General features: G+C 37.7%; 1 protein-coding gene across 1 annotated transcript in view; it reads right to left on the bottom strand.

Moving 5' to 3' along the window:
- Positions 1–1,450: 1,450 nt before the first annotated feature.
- Positions 1,451–22,072, bottom strand: part of LOC120531637 (membrane-associated phosphatidylinositol transfer protein 3-like) — a 340,667-nt gene continuing 320,045 nt past the window's right edge. Inside the window, exons 15-19 of the mRNA XM_039757228.1 lie at positions 20,339–20,487; positions 17,477–17,626; positions 13,202–13,385; positions 12,948–13,076; positions 1,451–2,963 (exon numbers count right to left, since the gene is read on the bottom strand). Coding sequence (XP_039613162.1) covers positions 2,652–2,963; positions 12,948–13,076; positions 13,202–13,385; positions 17,477–17,626; positions 20,339–20,487 — 924 coding nt within the window. The 3' untranslated portion in view covers positions 1,451–2,651. The remainder of the gene's footprint in view (positions 2,964–12,947; positions 13,077–13,201; positions 13,386–17,476; positions 17,627–20,338; positions 20,488–22,072) is intronic.

Raw genomic sequence — 22,072 nt, 5'->3', positions numbered from 1 at the left:
GGGGTGATACTTTTTTGGCACTGCACACCTGTGTTTAAAATTTGAGATACCTGACTTATTTTTTACATGAAATGTAAATGTACATACTGATCGAGTGAATGTGACATTCTAAAGTTTGTGATCCAAATAATATTAAAATATATTTTCATTTGCTTTTGCAAGCTGCGAAACTATATTCGCTGCCTTTCTTTCTTTACCTTTCTTGTTAAAAAGTCCATTCCTTGGCCCACCCATTTCACAAAATCATTTGGTACAAATGTAAGAAGACAGGCAATTTGTGCAAACTACTGTACACAACGCGTACATTCAGACTGCTCACAATAAACAGACACAGTTCTTCAGTTGAGTTACAAGAATGGAGTACACGGGACCAACAACACTATACTGATGTCATTCTCTAGAAGAAAATTAACACAAACCACTTGCCTGTAATATACAATTTCAGATAAGCACCTCTCTTCTTTTGCACTGGACCCAGTACTTCTCTTCTTGTGTGGCATATATCCTTTCATTTTCTAATACTTTTGAAACACTATTTAAAAGTATTAGAGCCCCAGCACTTAAACTTCCAGCTCGCTCAGGGAGTAAAAACAGCACATTTTCCACAATTTTAAATGCAGCATTCATCCTGGCAAAACGTAATTTTACCAGATTGTCTAGTGGACTTGGCAAGAACAGACACTCAAGGTAAGTGCTCTCATTAAAACATGCTCTTTGAGTTAACTGCGAGATTTGAGCTCCTTTACAGAGGGCACAATGCTAAAGCTTGAAGGCCAACAAAATATTTATGTTCTAAAGCAGGTACCTATGGGAAAGTGACTTGACATTAATGAGTCTCATGACTCAACAGCACTAACTGGGACCTTCAAAGGTTTCAAGCGTGGCCTTTTCTAATTTTTGACCATTGCTGAAGAAACATTTGTTTTATAATTTTCTTTGAATGAAATAGTAAATGAAGTTTGAATGGATAACTAATGCTCGAAACAGCCATTTGGTTATTTTTATCATAAATTTGATTGCATTCTCTTTTCAAGTTGTAATTCAAAAGTTGTGTTTGCAATGCCACTGTTTAACGGGGTCTCTGTTCCTAAATGAACAGAACAACTATGCATTCTTTTTAAAAATCTGTTAGTGAAGCTCAGGATGACATTTTAAATTGTTTCCCCTCGGTACCGAGGGGGTCATTACAAGCCTAATTGTTACTATCAGTTAAGCAGCTAGGGAAAAAAATACCTAGAGCATTGAAAATGAAAGAAAAGGAGAAAAGCAATGAGAGCGCAAAAAAAAACAAAACATTTTTCTAAAATTTCCATTTCAACATTTTACATAAATATTTGTATGTATATATACGTGACATACTGTATAGTATATATATTCATACATTTTATATAAATATAAAACAACATTTAAAAAACACCTTTAACATAATATTGACAACAAAAATACTTTGGTCAAGCAATTAGATCATAAATAAATCTGACTGTCTTTCCACATTATAATAATATAGTCAGAAGCGAACAAGATAAATACGACTGTTCAAAGCACACTGGACATCTCCGGCTGTTTACTATCTGTGGTTATTTTGCCTTTCACTTCTTGACCCCATTTTCAGGTGATTAGGACTTTTGCATGTTTTAGCACAAAGACTGACTGCACAGCACTCTCTGTGGCAGCTCTTTTGCCTCATTGTAGGAAGAGAACTGTGGAACGGCTCTTGTTAAAATCTGCCTTTTCCACTTCTTCTCTTCTAATGGCAGGTTCACATGAAACTGCAGAGCTGAAACGTGGCTAAACCTGCATTTTGACACACGTTTTCCGAATGCCGAACCTTTTTAAGGGCCTATAATTAAGGATATGTAAAGCCATCAATACCATCCATCTATCTGGGCAGCTAACAAACCTCTTGATTGGGGTTGTTGTAGCTTCTCGTAACAGTGAAGCCCTGGACGTTAGCCCACCTTAATGCAACTGTCACACTCATTTCAATTACCACTGTAATGTAATGTCTCAGCCTGACAGTTCTTACTGTGTCTATAATTATTTTGTTTCCAAAATAAAGACAGCGATAGGTCCCACTTGGAATATGACAACTTGAAAAACACCAAACATGTAGATCCAAATATCACTGAGTACAAAACAACCAGACACATCGCCAGTGAGTATAATTCCAGCAACAATTAATTATTTCTTTTTTCCTGATAAACTGTAATAGATAAATATTGCGGTGTTTGAATATGTCACTTGAACCTTGCCTTCATTAAACTACAGGGATAACTTTTTAAAATATTTCTTTCAGACTCTTGTACAAGTATATTTTCTAAGTGTAACTTTGCTGGTAGACTGGATTTACATTTGAAAGAGTTTACATTGCACCCCATTAAGAAGTGTGCCTGTCAGGATAAACATTTATTGCACTAAATTGTTAGGAGAGTGTTGGTGAACATGTCCCATTCAAACACCTGGAATAAGCAAAAGACAATAAAACCCTTTAAAATCAATAAAGCAGAACACTCTTTAAGGACATGTCTTTCACTCATAGGATTTCTAGACAGTATGGGTTTTTATGTTGCCTTGTACATAAGACATATCTGGAGCTCATCCCATGCCTCTTTCTTCTTATCTTTTATAACCTTTGCCGTGCTCATTCTGCATTAAGGAGTGGTGTCTCCACGGTGGCTTGCCCCTCGTACCCACACCCCAGGTACTTGCTGCCGTTCATGATCCTTGTCTGACTCCGGCTGGCTCTGAGCTCGTTCTGGCTTTGGATTAGGAGTGGCGGGAGGATCAGGCTGCTGCACAGACATGGTGCGCCTTAGGTGGGTCCTTTTACGGAGAAAGTCTGGCTGTGCAGATAGCCCAAAACTTCCTTTTCGTAGAACCATCCTTGCAGAGGTCTTTTTGGGACGGGAGCGGTGTCCAAACTCTAAGGAAGCAAGATGTGCTGCATATCCTTCACTCAGAAACTGAAAGAAAAGAAAAAGAATTGATTAACCAGGCAGGTTTAGCAATGTACTGTACTTTTATTAACAACAAAATTTTATAGTTGTGTGCATTCCCTGATGCCTTCTAGATAAAGTAAAACTTTCTTCAAACTCTTCAAACCAATTCTGGCTTCTCACCAAAATGGTAAGAGAGAAAATGAAATGCTAGAGAGGGCATGGTGTGATCAAATCCTAAAAATAAAACATGTAACAGTAAGTTAAATGAGTATGAAGACTGCAACAGTTAGCAACAGAAAAGAAATGCTGCCATGGGTGAGCACAACAATCACAGTTTTTTGTCTTAATACAGTCTGAGGTAAGGTATTTTTTTACTGCCCATCCACTTCAACCTCCATATATTCTTACTTGTCTTGAAATTATACACTTCATTTGTGTAGAATACATATTGCTGTACAGGCTTTGCTAAACTATGCATTCTCTGAACATTAGACAAAATATTTGTGTGTATATATATAAGTATAAGTTTGTGAACCATTTAGAATTTTCTCTATTTCTGCATAAATATGACCTAAAACATCATCAGATTTTCACTCAAGTCCTAAAAGTAGATAAAGAGAAACCATATAAACAAATGAGACAAAAATATTATACTTGGTCATTTATTTATTGAGGAAAATGATCGAATATTACATATTTGTGAGTGGCAAAAGTATGTGAACCTCTAGGATTAGCAGTTACTTTGAAGGTGAAATTCGAGTCAGGTGTTTTCAATCAATGGGATGACAATCAGGTGTGAGTGGGCACCCGGTGTTATTTAAAGAACATGGATCTATCAAACTCTGCTCTTCACAACACGTTTGTGGAAGTGTATCATGGCACGAACAAAGGAGATTTCTGAGGACCTCAGAAAAAGAGTTGTTGATGCTCATCAGGCTGGAAAAGGTCACAAAACCATCTCTAAAGAGTTTGGAGTCCACCAATCCACAATGAGACAGATTGTGTACAAATGGAGGAAATTCAAGACTATTGTTATCCTCCCCAGGAGTGGTCGACCAACAAAGATCACTCAAAGAGCAAGGATGTGTAATAGTCGGCGAGGTCACAAAGGACCCCAGGTTAACTTCTAAGCAACTGAAGGGCTCTCTCACACTGGCTAATGTTCATGTTCATGAGTCCACCATCAGGAGAGCAATGAACAACAATGGTGTGCATGGCAGGATTGCAAGGAGAAAGCCACTGCTCTCCAAAAAAAACATTGCTGCTTGTCTGCAGTTTGCTAAAGATCACGTGGACAAACCAGAAGGCTATTGGAAGAATGTTTTGTGGACGGATGAGACCAAAATAGAACTTTTTGGTTTAAATTAAAAGCGTTATGTTTGGAGAAAGGAAAACACTGCATTCCAGCATAAGAACCTTATCCCATGTGTGAAACATGGTGGTGGTAGTGTCATGGTTTGGGCCTGTTTTGCTGCATCTGGGCCAGGAGGGCTTGCCTTCATTGATGGAACAATGAATTCTGAATTATACCAGAGAATTCTAAAGGAAAATGTCAGGACATCTGTCCATGAACTGAATCTCAAGAGAAGGTGGGTCATGTAGCAAGACAACGACCCTAAGCACACAAGTCGTTCTACCAAAGAATGGTTAAAGAAGAATAAAGTTAATGTTTTGGAATGGCCAAGTCAAAGTCCTGACCTTAATCCAATCGAAATGTTGTGGACGGACCTGAAGCGTGCAGTTAATATGAAGAAAACGACTAACATCTGTTCTGTACGGAGGAATATATATATATATATATGATTAGCTAAAACAATAAAACACATGTAACTGGAATTAAAAACAGTAAAAATGTATAATACAAAATTCAATGCAAAACAAAACGCTGACCAAACACTCTTCCTGTGTGCTTCCGTTGGCAGTTTCAAACTGTCCAATAAACTAAAAGATGCTTTTCCCTTTAACCTAAACATATACAGTGTGAACTTAAATGAATTTTAACAGACTTTGTGAATGACACATTAAACAGATTCCAGAAATTAGCCACATTTTACAAAATTATATAATTGTATTTGTAATGTAGCACCTTTGGGTACAGAACAGGAGTGCATCCCTCAGGGTTGGTACAATACAATGTGATGTGAAGTGACCCATCAATAAATATTGGGAGAAGAGAGCAAAAATGCATAGGTTATAACATGAATAATAATTTAACAACAGCAACAACAACAACAATAATAATAATCTTCATACTGGCATATAGAAGACATACACATGGACTAATCTCTCTATTATAAAAAAAAATTTGGAAGGAGACGAGACGTGATTTTCTTGGAGAGACACTTATACGTCCCGTGAGAAGAGTCCACTACCGGGGCCAGAAAAAAAGGACAAAGAGTAGATGACAAAGTAGAATGTTGTAAACAAGTAAAAAATGTTGGCAGGCTAAACATAATGAAAGTAATGAAAATTCGAAAGTCCCCAAAAAAAAAAGATAAGAAAGATCGCATTAGTGCAAACAAATGGAAATTATTACTCGGTGAAATGACGGAACAGCGAAAAGAGGTTGAATATATTGTTCGGATTTAAACTTTAAGTGGGAGACTTGTAGATTATCTAATTCGTGTTGCCAGTGAGAATTAAAAGATTCCAAAAATGTTGGCGCAGTATGAAGTCCTGTGAGACTGAGACTTTTAACATGAGATTCTTTCAAGTCACACCCAACTAATAACTATTATCAAGACCACAGTCATCTAACCTCAGTCCTGTGAATGCTTTTGTCAGACACACTTCCTGCACTCTCAGCTCTTATAAATTTTATCAGGACAATAATTTTATAGATTGTAGTAGTGGTGGGAGGTATACCAGTTCATACCAAAAACAGTTTTTTATTTTTGTTATGATATGGATTTTTCTTATATCACAACACCAGTTTAAATTGCCTAAACAACGTTCGGAACGTGGCGCAGCGTTAAACTGTTTAAGGGTGACCTTTTTCACTGCTACACCGCTAAACACATGCCACAGAGGTGCTGCGTGGGGGCTCTTTTTCACTGCTACACCGCTAAACAAGCATACAACGGAGTACAGTACATGCGTTAGTAGAGGTATTGGACAGAGAACCTTCCGAAACTGAAGCTGTAGCAGACAATAAAGTTGAACATGATGACACAGAAGAACTCTTGCTGGAAAAAGGAGTCACTTCTGTTGTGTGGAGATACTTTGGACATAAAAGGTCGGATCTGGACCATTATCTTCAAATGTGTGAATACTGTTTCTATACTACTGGATAACACTGCAAGCCAAGTTGTATTTTTTTCAATACTGTGTAATGTACCTGGGTACTGTGTAATAGTGTGGTGACATGTTGACTTTATTCTCGACATTTCCACTTTAATCTGCTTATGACAAGAATAAGGTCGACATTTCGACTTTATTCTTGACGTTTGTCGAGACTAAAGTCAACATGTTGACTTTATTCTTGTAATTTGTTATTAAAGTAGAACATTGTAAACTAAACTTCATCTTAAAATGAATATTTAATTTACTAGATTTTTCTCAAACCCTGTCATAAGTTATGTAGCACATTAAATGCTTTGTGTTGTGTTCCCGGAGCCATGTTAATCACTACTGCTTCTTAAACTGAATTCCTCTTGCACTAAGAGGAGGCACAAACAGCACACAGAATACATTAATTTCATGATATTCTTGCTCCCTGAACATGTAGAATGCTAAGATAAATGCTTGATATCATTTTCATGATGAAATCCATTAAAGCATGTATTAATCATGTGGGGGTACAGTGACGTGGAGGTTGCACTGCTGCCTTGTAGCAATGGGGTCGCGGGTGTTCCCTGCTTTGAATTTGCATGTTTCTCTGGTGGGTTTACTCGGTGTGCTTCAGTTTCCTTTCAAAGTCATGTAGGATGGCGGGTTTTGTTATGCTATATTGACCCTGCTAGTGTGTGTTGCTCGTATTCACCCTGTGATGTGCTGACGCCACGTTCAGGATTTCCTCCTGCCTTGCACACAATGCTTGCTGGGATTGGCACAACCCTGAATGGACGGCATAATTAAACATGTATAATGAAGATATTTTTTAAAGTTCTGAACACTCTGTGGTCTAAGTTAACTAGTTTTAATTTCACAAGGATGTTTATCGTGTGGCGATTGGTTATGTGGACAAAGAAAAAGGAAGGATATGAACTGGGGGTTTAATACGTCAGAAAGAGACAGCACGCATGCAGTAAACAAAGCCCGCTTAGAAGAAAATCCATTGAATTCTTGTTTTTGTCTTCGACCACCAGATCACAAACCCAACATTTACACAATATTTAAATGAAACCTGTGAGATACCCATTCATAAATCCAATTTTTTGGAACCTCGTCACATTGGCCATAAAGTTCTCTACACTGAACGTACCCCTGGGGACCCCTTACTGCGAGGGAGCACCACTACCGCCTCACTACCATGCATGTTTAATGCCTGTTTTAATGCATTTCATCATGAAAAATTATCTTAGCATTCTACATTTTCAAAGAGCAGGAATATCATGAAATGAATGTATTCTGTGCGGCGATCGCTGCCTCTTAGTGCAAGAGGAAGTCAGTTTAAGAAGAGCGTAGCGATTACCAACTGGGTCGGGGAACACTTAACAAAGCATTTAATGTGCTATATAACTTATTATGCGGTTTGAGAAAATCTGGTGAATTAAACATTGATTTTAGGATGAAGTTTAGTTTACGACATTATACTTTGATGACAAAATAAACTACGAGAATAAAGTGGAAATGTCGAAAAACATAATTTTTTTTTCTTCACTGTGTATGTATTTTTTTTTTCTTCACTGTGGCCCTAATACGATTCAGTAAGGCTATACCACAAATAGCATTAAAAATGCAAGTTGCAGTTTTAATTATTTATGTATATAGCTTAGCTTGAAGCAAGATTTATATTAATGCAATTTGCCTTAATGATGGTTCAGTTGGTAAAGATGTCATCACCAAGTTGCACTTGTTTTATTTTATTTTATTTGGTGAATACTGTGTAATGCACCTGGACTTGAAGTAATAGTATTATTACTGGAAGTTGCACTATTATTTATTTTATTGTTATTATTTGTTTAAATATTATGCAGTTTAATAATGGTAAAGTTGTTTAAAAATTCACTTTAACATGTCAGTGGACAGAGATTGTTAACATTAAAACAGTGTAGTTAGTTTACAAAAAATATTTACTATTTACTCCTTTTCTAAGACATGTTCAGTGTAATACAACTTTTGACAAGCACCTCTGGATATTTTACTAAGTCTAAATGCCTCTTTGGATGGTTGAAAATATGTTGTCAAAATTTTAGTTTAAGTTGTTTGCAAATATTGTTCAATAAAATGGTTCTATATTTTGACTACAACTGTCATGCAATGTGATTCCTTCTCTTCATTAGTGCCACCCCCTTGAAAACTATCACTTTATGGGGCCATTGAAACCTGTATTAATACTTGTGTGCACATTAAAAATTTTTTTGTACAATGTACAATTCACATGACAGTGGAATAGGTTATTCTTAGCCAGTAATTGCAGTCGAAATGTGATTAACATCCACTCATGCATGGGGAAAAAAATACTGTCCAATACCGTGAAACCGGTATAATTTTGAAAAATACCGTGATATAGAATTTTGGTCATACCGCCCAGCACTACATTCTAGACGACACGTCAATGACTAAGCGAAGAAGAAAGAGCATGGGCAAACATTCGAAAAAGTCATTTTATGTATTAGAGAGAAAGAAACGATATTCACTCACAGACAGTTATACGTTGCGTTGTCACAATGAAAGTCCAACACGGAATCAAAATTCAATACGATCTTGAAGAAAAGTTAATTCCAAATATTGTTTTAACTAAAGTTTTAAAGTAAAAGTGAAAATAATGCATATGTAACAATCTCTTAAAATTGCATATCCGGTTAACCAAACCCAGGGTTGGGCGAGCAAAGTGAGAAGGGGGCTATATACTATACCATTTTCTAAACCCACCTAATCCAACAACATAATCATAGGAGCCTAATCCAGCAAGCAAGGAACAATCCCTGGACAGAATGCCAGCCCATCACAGGCTGAACACACACGCCATGGCCAAGAAGGGAAGACCCACGACATGAACACTGGTTTCCTTACTGTGAAGCAGCAGCACTACCACTGTGCTAAACATTCCTGCCATAGATTAATTCCTAGTGACTTGTTTTTTGTTCATGGTCATTGCAAAACTGAATTTTACTTTAAACTGTATTGTTTTGGATTCAAACATGTAATTAGTAGGAATAATGGGATTTCTGGTGTGACACACATGCGACTAGGAGTGAGCTGAATGGACCAAGTGGAGGTGATTACCCGCCGGGCCAGGGGGTGGCGGGGTGCTCTAAACCTGTTTTTGTTAATTCTGCAGATCAAATACGGTAAAACCTGCCTGATTCAACATCACGTCCGGTTCCGGCTCCCAGACTGATGTCACTTCCAATTCTGGCTCCCAGACTGAAGTCACTTTTGGGTTACAGACTATAAATCCTCCATATTGCCAAACCGAGTCAGTTAATCTTGGGAACTCAAACCAGCATCATCAATTGTGCTCTAAAAAGATCCTTTTGCAGCTAGGAACAATATACGGGTGGCTGCCGCAAACCTTCTTTTAGTCTGTTGAGACTCATCATTTTCACACTGGGTAAAAATATGATTTCACCTTGTAGCTGATCTTGTCACACTTTGATCTGTAATCTTGAACTGTTAAAAAGTGTTGGAGGGATAAGATCAAAAGCATCCATTCATTATCCAACCCGCTATATCCTAACTACAGGGTCACGGGGGGTCTGCTGGAGCCAATCCCAGCCAACACAGGGCGCATGGCAGGAAACAAACTCCGGGCAGGGCGCCAGCCCACTGCAGGGCACACACACACACACACCAAGCACACACTAGGGACAATTTAGAATGACCAATGCACCTAACCTGCATGTCTTTGGACTGTGGGAGGAAACCCACGCAGACATGGGGAGAACATGCAAACTCCATGCATGGATGACTCGGGAAGCAAACCCGGGTCTCACAACTGCGTGGCAGCAGCACTACCGTGATGCCAGATCACAAGCAATACACATTAAATTGTGGTTTCCTTTAACTTATTACATAGAGCAATGATGTTTACAGGCTGCATATTTTCATGTCTTACAAAATGAACTCAATGTGTTAAGCACTGTACATAGAACAGGTGATAAGAAATAATATAGTGAATTATCTACATTTTCCACCTCCTCTACGTTCTGACTATGAGGTATCCCTTTAGTGAGCTGTGCAATCATTTAAACTGACAAAAGCATGGCACTGCTCCCAGCTTGTGTTGTACATAGGGCCTGGAGTGGGCTGGTGCGCTGTACCAGCAGTTCTCTATGATCCTCGTAGGGGACACCACAGATCTCCGCAATACTGGATGTATTTTACCACCAAGAACCCCCATTCTTTAAAGCTTATGCATATAAGAGTGCTTGACAATCTAATCAAGCTTGAATTTGAATATATTTTATGCCACATTGTGAGGAGTAAGAAGAAGCCAACAGAATAGGAAATACTGCATGTACCCAAAGAGGCCATTTGCTAGGCACATGTTCTTTTGAGTTTCACCTAACTTATTGTCATCCATTTCACATCTCATTTTCCATGAAACGTGCCACCTTGTCTCATTTTCCTGCGCAGGGTAGCTATCCTTTCTCGCTCATAGCCAGCCACATTTACTTGCACGATTACAGTGTCAGGTAGCACAGTGGCACTGTTCTGCTTGTGGCATTCAGTTACACTAACTGCATGCCCCGTTTCTCAGAGCAAAAAGAGCCTTAGCAATAAGCCATAAAAAAGGATATGCTGCCTAAGAATACCTGGCTCTCTAAAGTTTTATTTCCAGCAAATAATGAGAAATAAAACAAAATGTGCCAGCAAATTATCTTCTTTCTATAACATAAATAAATTTCAATCAAATCTGTCAAAGCATTATTGATATTTTGGGGTATTTAGCTTTTCTGTTGTAGAGAGAGTTTTACCCCTGAACGTTGATATATCTTAATGTCCTTTCTTGGCTGACTTATATATGCGAACCTGCCAAATTTCAGCTATTTAGCTAAGCAGGAAATAGTGTTTTTGTTGATGAGTGAGTGAGTGAGTGAGTGACCTTTGCTCTATATACTGCATATTCAGATTGCATGCACCTTCTCAAATATCATGATTTTAATCATAATTTGCTTGTATTACTGTACAGGATATATCAGGATTTTTAATTGATTCTCTCTGACTGACTGATAAAGACATTTTACTCAAGTGAAAGTTTAAAATGTAACTGTATCAAATGTGTTTTATAAAGAGATGGGGACAGTTTACTTCATGAAATTAGCCAGCTATAAAGTGATTCAATTTTACTTTCACATAAGTTTGGTAAAGAGGCAAGAGCAAACTTCAAGAAAATGTTTGTCTTTCCCAATCCTTTGCGTACTACTTGCTCTGTTAATACTATCTTCACATGTGTTTTTCACCTGAAAGTTTTCAACTTTCTGCTTAGTATTTTCTATTCTTTATTAGAATCAAATATCATCAATTTACTAATAAACAAATAATGGCTTAAACTGCTGAATTACTACTGTGTGAATTGTATTATTACAAGAAGATCTTTTAACCTCCTTATCTTAAGACACGAGCATCACTCTTGCTGTAAAAACAGTGCTAAAAGCATTAGTTCTGAATGTCACTTGGGCAAATCTATAGACGCATCTTGCGAAAAAAGTCAGGTTTACTTGGGCTGTAAAGATGCCAATAGCATCAGTGCCATGCGTTACTCAGGCATCGGTATAGGCATATCTTGCGTATGTGTCCGGCCCGAACATTACCTTGGAAAAGGTGTAGATGCGTCTTCTCCTAGCCTCATAATGGCGTCTTGTAAGACAGCAGTGATGACGTGGTGAATCTGTCTTCAGGCAGTGAAATTGAAATGGTCAGTGAATCTGAAAGTGATACTTGCATCACTCACACCTGTGCAGTGTGCTGTTCATGTTGTTGTTATTATTATTATTTATTATTGTGTATCATTATTATACTTTCTACCCTTCTGACTTTGTACTTTTACCGTTTAGCAAGTTTTACAGTAGAAAGATGAGATTTAATAAAAATGTAATTTTTCAAGCCAAAAAATGCAATGCTTTTTACGTTTTTTTGAGAAAAAATGTATTGCTAAGGAGGGTAATAGAAATTACATTGATTATTGAGTTACTGTTAAGCAGTCTTTTTAAGGCCATGTCATCTTTGATGATTTTTCCAGCAATTTTCAGTCATAAACTTCTTTTACACAGTCTTGGCAAGTCAGAAGCAGTTGGCGGCACACTTCATGAAGGCTGGTCATCTAGTCTGACATACCCAGTGACTCACTCAAACTAGCTGGGGACTCCAACAAATTCAGAGTTGTTTTTAGGCATGTGTTTGCAATGATAGCTAGCAGCCAATGAATGCTCATCCAGAAGTACAATGCATATACTGCAGTAATAAGGAATAAAGGATCCTGGAAAACAGAACAGAGGCTTGTCTGTCTGATGTCTTATGTTTTGCATACCATGACAGAATAGAAAAAAGAAAAAAGTGCAGAGACTACAGTTGAACTTGGTAACCCTCTGTACCACACCAGCTCATCAGGTAACACATTATTGGATGTAAAAAAGGGGGCAAGTACCCCAACTGTGCTTGAAAGTAGTAACACAGTCACTGTGCCCAGTGATTTTTCATCATGTAAACTGACGTGACCTGGCCCACAAGACCATGTCAATTTACCCTTTGACTAGAGGTCATGTAATGTGGCTTTATTAACTTAATATGTTGTGCACTCAAGATACCATATCTAAAGTAATTCTTTGAGGATTTTGTTTTATTTCTCCATTTGTACTTGTCCATTTGGTCATCTCTTTGTACAGTCTTTAATGTCCATACCTGGCAGATGTTCTGATATTTCTTAGATGGACGCCCAACAATGAAAATCTGTGTAGAAGAGAGGCCCAGCCCACTGTACACAGAAATATCTTTCATGGATCCATAAGCCGCACTAATTTTAATGTGACACTGAAAAATGAGGAAAGCACAATGTTCATTGTTAATTTATAACAGCCAAACGTTCAATAGACATAAATGTATAAGAAAAAAAATTCTGCATAAGCAGTCAAGAGAATACAGAAAGTTGTCCACACCTCCTGGACAAGATTGCGGAGGAAGATAGTTTTCTGTCTCAATGGGTCATGGACCAATCCATCTGAAAAAAAGATCATCCCTTGGGGAAAGTTATGCTGTGAGAGCCAGGACACAACCCGCTGTTTCTGCATATCTGGACGCCCAGTAATATATAGGATCAGATAACCCAATTCTTGCCAATGTCTGTAGACAGAAAATAGAGATTTGACAGATGAAGAAAAACAGGGCTTTACAGTTGTGAATGAATACCACATTCTGAATACATGTAAAGTACAAAATCCAAAAAGTAAAACCTTTTGATTGAAATGCATTTAAAATTACACTCTTGTTAAACCTAAAAATTAAATGCTTTAAATTAAGCTGAATTTTCCTTATGCATCACAACTCTCAGTTACTGTTTTTCAGTGAAGGTAGAAGAAAATACAAGAAACAAAGTATACATTTTCTGGTTTTGTGTTTATATTACAGACTCAGAAAGTGGTTGTGTATCCCAACTATACTGGGTGCAAAGGAGGAATAAACCCTGGTTGGAACAGCCTACTCCATTGTATGGCCCTGTCCCAGTGTGTTGAATGAATCCAGAGTCCCTAAAACATCATGCAAATAAAAGCAAAAAGAGATATTGATGCTACTTCACTAAACTTGTGAATGCAGCAATTAGGCAGATACTGTTTGAAGGAAAAGAAATGATTTTCTGTTTTAATTGAACTTCCTTAGTATTTCAGCATTGAAGGTTTCCTTTTGTAATCCTTATGGAAATCCTTACACTTTCACCTCTCAGCAAAACCTTCCCTCTAAAATAGCAGATATAGGTAAGACACAGAAGCAGCTGCAGAAACACAGCAAAACAGATTCAATATGTTGATGTCATGCATTTCCAAATACCTTTAAAATAGTTGTTCTTTTTGATAATATAATAAAGTCACAGTATTTGTGGGTTTTCAGATATGAACTGCTTGAGATATTACAACAACCTTCCAGGTTGAGATCTGATTTGCAAGGCCAACTCAAAACCCAGATTTATTTTTCCTTCAGTTGTTTTATTGTTGGTTTCTTTGTTCATTTGGATCATTAGCCTGAAGAATCCATTAAGGCAGTGTAGTACTCCTCATGATTCATTTAATGATAATAAGTCATCCAGGCAGGCAATGTTATGCTTCAGTCATGGCTCTTCTCCTTATGGGGGTTCAAAATCCCGTTTTATGTCTTTTTTGTCCACTTTTGATTGTTATTATTATTACATTTGTTATTTATTTGTATTATTCTGTGTTTTAATTAGTTTTGTGGATAATGTTATTTCTATGTATCCATGCCAGTGTTATTACTGTATATTCCACGTATTTTGTGGGTGGTTCCCCATTTAGCAGGGCCACTTGTATGTCTCTGTCAAGCTAATGACCCCAACCCTATAAACGCTGAGGAAACAAGCAGTCTCTAGTGGTTCACTGAAAGTGTTTGGTCGTTTCAGTGAGTTCTTGTGATTATTGTGATCTTGTTTAGTTATTGGATTTTTCTACCTTAATGCTCTGCTTTTGACTTTGCCTTTTAGATTTGTGTTTTTGGGACTTATTTGCCTGGGATTGCCTTTGTTGTTTAGGGCAACTCCTTCTGGGCCTTTGGAGCTCTTTGGAGCATCATTATTTCAGAGCATTTTTGTGAAATAAATATTTATAAAAATTATTTTTTTCTCATTTTTACTTTAAGATAAATGTTGATGGGTCCTTTCACTTGTGGGACTCTTTGCTACAGTTTTTGGGAGTCTGTGCTCAAGTACTCCCAAGTTTATGATTGTGATGTAGTGGTTAAGGCTTTGGACTTCAAAACCCTGTGTGATCCTGAGCATTTCATCAACCTGTGATCCAATATGGAAAAACTAAGGAAATAAAACCAATTTCTGTGTTTTAAAATGCCTTGGATAAAGGTGTGATACAAAAAATTAAATAATAATAGCCCAGGTGCTGATACAACAGAGCAGCAAAGAACAATTTCACTAGTAGTGCAATCCTTAACCACTGGCACTTTTTTTCTGAAAAGATCCGAGTACAAATCATACAATCTTTGTGACTCATCTGTTTATGGAATATTGTTCCAGGACTATTGAGAAACACAATAACTCATGTTTTTACTTGTGAGCAGTGGTTTCAACCTTTTCAAACTTTCTACCTTGCCACGGTCCCAGTTTTCTCTCCTGACTGTCCTTATTGGTGTAATAATGAAAACTGATTTTAGCCAAGGTGAAAGTGTTCTTTGTGACCACAGAAATTTTCACACCCTGTTCTTAAACAGATTTTGACTCATTTGTGACCCCTGGGAAGATAGATTACAGTCCCAAACTTTCTCAAGTACAATAATATGGCATTGCCTGTGGTTCACTGGATTCCAAGGTCCCCAGAATGGGATCTGTATTCCTTTTACATATTTTGTAGGAGTTGTCTGCAGTTTATTTTTCTTGTGACATCACATTATACATAGAACCTCTGTGCTGACAACCTATTTGACTTATAATTCAAGCTTTTCGTTAACCAAGGTATCCATATATCCATTCATCTTCCTAACATACAGTATTTAAAGAGCTTCCCCAAATTATCCTTTTAATTGTATTGCTTTGTCTAGAGGGTGGTAACATATGTTTGATTGCCTTGTTTAATAAATGAAAAAACGCCAATCTCTGATGTTTTGTTTTCTCAAGGACTCTGCTCAATATTACTATAACCTAAAAAAGATATGACCACATTTACTGTGAAAAATCTATACTAATAAAAGGCAAAGCCCTCACTGACTGATTGACTGACTGACTGACTCACTCACTCACGTTCCAACTTCCCGTGTAGGTAGAAGGCTGAAATTTGGCAGGCTCATTCCTTACAGGTTACTTACAAAAGTTAAGCAGGTTTCATTTCGAAATTCTACGCGTAACGGTCATAACTGAATCCTACTTATGTACATATATACGGCCATAGCCTGCAGCTCGGTCGCCGTGTGAGGCGGAGTTGCGTCCCCCATCACCACGCCTCCCACGTAGTTGGCTGCCTGCCTATATTGCATCCCCCATTCCTACGCTTCCCACGTAACTGACTGCCCAAACGTCATGGTACATTTTCTGATGTGGCTAGACGGTAACATGTTCGTGACATTGTCACTAAATACTCGCAGAAAAATCCACAACTTAATAGACACACTGTCACTAAAACACTCGCAGGCAAATCCACAACTTCATAGAGATGCTGCCGACAAGAAAGCAGGAAATAAAGGTAAAGAAGCGGAAAGAATATCTTATTTATTAAAGGCGCAAATATATTCACATTTACTTAACCTATATTACAACTATATACACTTATAAATTAGACACCCAGACACACACAATCCCCACACATTCACCAGTCCTTTATCTGAACTTTCTTTTAAAAGTAAATAATCACACGGCCTGGGAAGTCTGCAGTGAATCCGGCGACCAATCCTGATGTGCGCTGCGGACACGTTTACTTCATTTACATGTAAAGAACCGATCTCACCGGCTCGGCGACTGTTCCTTTATTATACTCACAGGCATATCCACAACTTCATAGAGACGCTGCCGAAAACGAAAGAATGCAAGAAAGCAGGAAAGAAAGAAAGCAAGGTAAATGGAAAGAATATCTTATTTATAAACGGCGCAAATATATTCACATGTACTTAAGCTGTATTACAACTATATCTATACATATAAAGGAGAGTTGGGATCCGAGAGATTGTGTTTGTGGAGGGATGGAGAGTTAAGGCGGGTGGGGGTGTCACGTGATTATCTCCCCTCCCGTTCACCTCATTTCATTCACTTCATTTTGCTCCAAGCTGAGCTCCGCAGCTAACGAGGTCTTGCGGAAACAACTTTGTGACGCTGCCGCCAAATACTCACAGAAAAATCCACAAGTTAATAGACACTCTGTCGCTAGAGTTTCTCCACACTCTGAATCCTCCAGGCACTCCTGAGCATAATCTAATTTTGAAGGTTGGGGCACCAATAATGTTACTGAAAAACTTACAGTCACCAAAGCTTTGTAACGGCATGAGACTTCAGGTCACATGTCTGCAAAAGAACCTAATTGAGGCAACTATTTTCACTGGCAGTTGCTCAGGGGAAAGAGTTTTTATTCCTTGCATCCCCGTTATACCCACTGATCTCTCAATATACAATAAAACTGAAAATAAGACAGGGCTTACACTTTACTTCATATTCTACTATTTGCTGATCATTTCACTTTGATTGGATGTCCTCTATCAACATTTCTCATAAGTACCTGACAACATCAACAGCTCCTGCCCGAACCTTGGGATCACTGCCCATAATGGAAACACTGGCTGCAAATGATCCATCAATGCTGAACACGACACACTCCATACCACGTGGCAGCACTGTGAGGAAGGCTTCCGCAGATGTCTGGTCTCCCCTGGAAGGAAACAATGTATCAGTAAACTATACAGAAAATTAGTGAAATCATTTATCTTGTTTCTATACATTGAACAGATGTGTTGTTTTCAGATATGAAATGACTTTCCTGAAAAGAAAAGAATTAACATACTAAAATGAACATATAAATGGTCACTTTGACAGTAGATTGCTGTTACAAGTTTTTTTTTAGTACATGGATCCCCTTATCTCAAATATTCATGTGTCAGTGGTAGTTTACTTCTAGCCTTTTAACCCTCATATATTTCAATAACAATAATGTTTCCTTTTACTAGAAGCTGCTTTTTACTAATATAGTATTTGTAATGAATTATTATTATTATTATTATTATTTCATTGAGACACAACCTACAGTGCCTTCAGAAAGAATTCAAAACTCCCTCACTTTTTTAATTTTCCTTCATCAATAAACACTCAATACCCCACAATGATAAAGCACAAACTGGATTTTAGGAATTATTGTACATTTATATACAAAAAAACACAACTGAAATATCACATTGACACAATCTTTCAGACCCTTTACTATGAAACTTGAAATCTGGCTCTGGTGCACTGCAGTGCAGTCTATTGATCATTACTGAAATATTTCTACACCTTGTCTGGAGTTCACTTGTGGTCATTTCAAATAATTGGACCTGATTAGGAAAGGCACACACCTGTCTATAGAAGGTCAACAATTAATTAAAAAGTTTAGCCGTTTGGCTTTGGATTGTGGATGGTAGCCAGAGAAAACTCACATAAATCATACCTAGGTTACTTCTTGTCCTCAGTACAGTATGTTTAAGTGCTCCCAAGCATAAACACCACATGCTATGCTAAAGTGCTATCTTTCAGAGGTAGAGCTCTACCTAGTTTGAAGTACTTTTATGAGATTTATTCACACGATGAGTTGATGATTGATTAGTATGCTGGCAACCATGGCTTTTACAGTTCAGGACATAGCCAATAAGCATATATTTGAACCAGTAATACATTTAATTGTGTTCCTACAATACAAATCTGTTGGTCTCCAACTATATTCATAACATTCTTATGCAGCACCACATACCATTCATACATTTCTCTCACCCTGCTACAAAGCCATTAAGCAAGCAACATTTGTATTATTTCATTGAAATGAATTACTGTTTATTTAAAGGACAAAACTGTTGTGAATTTTGCATTTTCATTATTTCATCTTCTGTCTTCCGAGTTTAAAGATAATATAAACTAACTAGACATTAAGCCCGTTAAAATAACGGGCGCTAGAACAGAAGTGCATAAACATTTGTATGAACAGTCTATATTAAATGGCAAGGGACCTTGTATGTGGCTGTAATATGTGTCACTGTATTGTGTGCCTTTAATTTTCCCTCTCAGTAATACTGGTTTGTATTTCCGTGAGATGCCTGTAATTTTGTCTGACAGTAATAAAGTGGAACCTTGGTTCACGACCATAATCCATTCCAGACCGTATGAACTGTATGTAAATATATATTTTTTTAAGTTTTTAAGCACAAATATAGTTAACTATACCATAGAAAGTACAGCGTAATAGTAAACTAAATGTAAAAACATTGACTAACAATAAGAAAACCTTGAACAACAGAGAAAACTAACACTGCAAGAATTTGCGCTATAGCCTTATGACCCGCTCGCTAAAAACTCTTTTTTTAATGAGTTTTAAGCACAGGGGAAAAAATTAACATAAGAAAAATCTGTAATTTAATAAACAACCAAGAAAAGTAGCATTGCAACAATGCAAGCGCGTGCCTGTGTGTGTCTCTCTCTCTTGCGCGCCTTTGTGTGTGTCTCTCGCGTGTGTGTCTCTTAAGCGCACGCCTCTGTGTCTGTGTGTGTGTCTGTCTGTCTCGCCTGTGTGTGTGTCTGTCTGTCTGTCTGTCGCGCATGCCTGTTTGTCTCACATGCGTGTGTGCGTGTGCGACAGACAGACAGCGGCACACACACACAGCACACGAGACAGACAGACACACACACAGAGGCTTGCGTTTAAGAGACACGCACGCGAGAGACACACACAAAGGAGCACAAGAGAGAGACTCTGTGTGTGTGCGTGACTTGCACGCGCCTGTGTGTGTGTGTGCGTGACTCGCGCACGCCTGTGTGTGTGTGTCTGTCTCTCTCTGCACAAGGAATGCACAGGAAGAGACTGAACACGTGCTGTGTGGCCCCGCGCATGCGCACTTCTCTAGAAGATACACACACACGCGGACTGTGCGCGCCTGTGTGTGTGTGCGTGACTCGTGCGCGCCTGTGTGTGTGTGTGTGTATGACGTGTGTGTGTGTGTGTATGTGTGTGTGTGTGTGTGTGAGACTCGCGCGCGCCTGTGTGTGTATCTCTCTGCACAGGGAATGCACAGGAAGAGACTGAACACGTGCTGTGTGGTCCCACGCATGCACACTTCACCAGAAGACACACACACGGACACTGGACGCACACAAGGATTTTATTAAAGAGGATGATGACACAATTGTTTACTTTACACTTTGGATACATTTTATCTGGCAGAAAGATGACACCTGCAGAAGACGGCAGTGAATGTTCTCTGCTTGTTTACCAATCCGCAATGGGCTTTATAGCATTTAATGTACAATAATGTGTAATACAATATGCTGGACATTTTCTGGTAAAGATGAAAAACATTAAAATATACATATGTAACACTATAAAAATGTAGTTTGTACTTACTTGACAATCATTTTAATTGGGTACACTCCAACTCCCAATTTTTTGCTGTCAGGGATAGTGTAAGAGATACGGCCATTGCTGTTGGTAACTTCTGTGCCAAAATGCACCCACCGCCCAGATGCTGGCTGGATCATCAGGAAAATATCGACCTAAATTGGTAAACAGAGTGATGTGATAAAGGAAATGTTTTCAAATATTTTTTACATAAAACTAAGATATACTATAGCAACAATTTAATCTCAAATGTAAGACTACCAAACCATTTTAAAGTGCTGGGAGCACTGAGAGTGTAGCATAAAATATAAGTGGAGACAGCACTATAGTGAAGAGGACTACATGAAAATCAAATGAACTGAAATGAATAATAAGACTTCTCAAAGGGACTACTGACCACATAATCTTCATTTGCTCAGATATTCAAGATATTAAGAGAAGCTGGTAAGAAGATGTGTGACAAAATTCATGCGGACATTCAGAAGAAGTAAAATCTTCTTGTCACAGACTAATAATTACATTAGAAATCACAGTGTGTTAGATTAAAAGACAGAGTAATGAGGGCATATTCACCTAAAGGTAACCGTTAGGCAAATTTGTACTGCCTAAGGATTAGTGCTGGGCTGTCATTTTATATTTATATCTACATCAACAATGGTTCTAGTGAACAGGATTTTAACAAAAACAAAAAATTGAAAATAAAGAACCATGCATTAAATGTATGATATCATAAAAATAAAGCAATAAAGATAATCCATGGAACATATACTTCTGCTTCTAGCTGAGACTGCACTGGTGAAATCATGAAAAAATGCACATAAGCATACTTTACTTCAAAGCCTTTAGTAATCCATACGAGACATCCCATTGAATAACATTTTATTTTGTTGCTGTGCACCAAAATTAAAAACTCTACTTCTGAAAGCTAATTTTAGATGAATACTGACCATTCAGTAGCAGATATGCTTTGGCAGATGATTTTCAGACAGCTGTCACCTCTCTTTTGGAAATGATTATTTCTTTTAACTCGCAATACACATGCAATATAACCTTATGTATAAATTCTGCTGCTTAAGTGCAGGCAGCTGTCCTCTTTTTAAACTGATTTTGTTGGTCCAAATGTTTAAAATGCCCAGTATTTTTGACTAAAAGCCCAATGAAATCAATCCAAGTGAAGATGCTAAAATCAAAAATCCATTGCTAACCCTTTTGTCTTCCACGATATTTTACTATTTCAGCCTTTAAATTTGGTCTGTCCTTTACACAACTGCCATTGCAAAAATTTCCATGGGAAAATAATAAAATTACAATAGATTCAGAAAGAAGAATCTTTTAATAATTTTAATATATTTACAGTGGTTTTAGCTAATTCACTGCTTTAAAGAAGTAAACTTTTTAAGACAGTGAGAAAAAAGGAAAAGAAAAATGAAAAAAACAGAGCAAATGCAGTATGAATCATGCCTTATATGCATGGGTCCAGAACAAACAAGCCTTAATAATGCTTCAGACACTCCATTCAGGCAGATGTTCAAACAGATGAAGACAAAAGACTGAATGCCCGAGCTGATAACAGACACAGAATTTACTCAGTGAATGAACACAGCTAAGCCGCTGTCATAGCTTAATAAGATCTAGAAAATGGTGCTTAACCAGTCTTTGTCTTTAATTGAAGTGTCTCAGTAGGATATTATGAAAGCTATCATCTCCAAATAATAAGATGCATTAGAGTTTGCTTAGGGC

Source organism: Polypterus senegalus, chromosome 6 (genome assembly GCF_016835505.1).
Source record: "Polypterus senegalus isolate Bchr_013 chromosome 6, ASM1683550v1, whole genome shotgun sequence".
Taxonomy (NCBI): Eukaryota; Metazoa; Chordata; class Cladistia; order Polypteriformes; family Polypteridae; genus Polypterus; species Polypterus senegalus.
The sequence above is the reverse complement of the archived record's forward strand: the minus strand, read 5'-3'. Positions and strand labels throughout refer to the sequence as shown.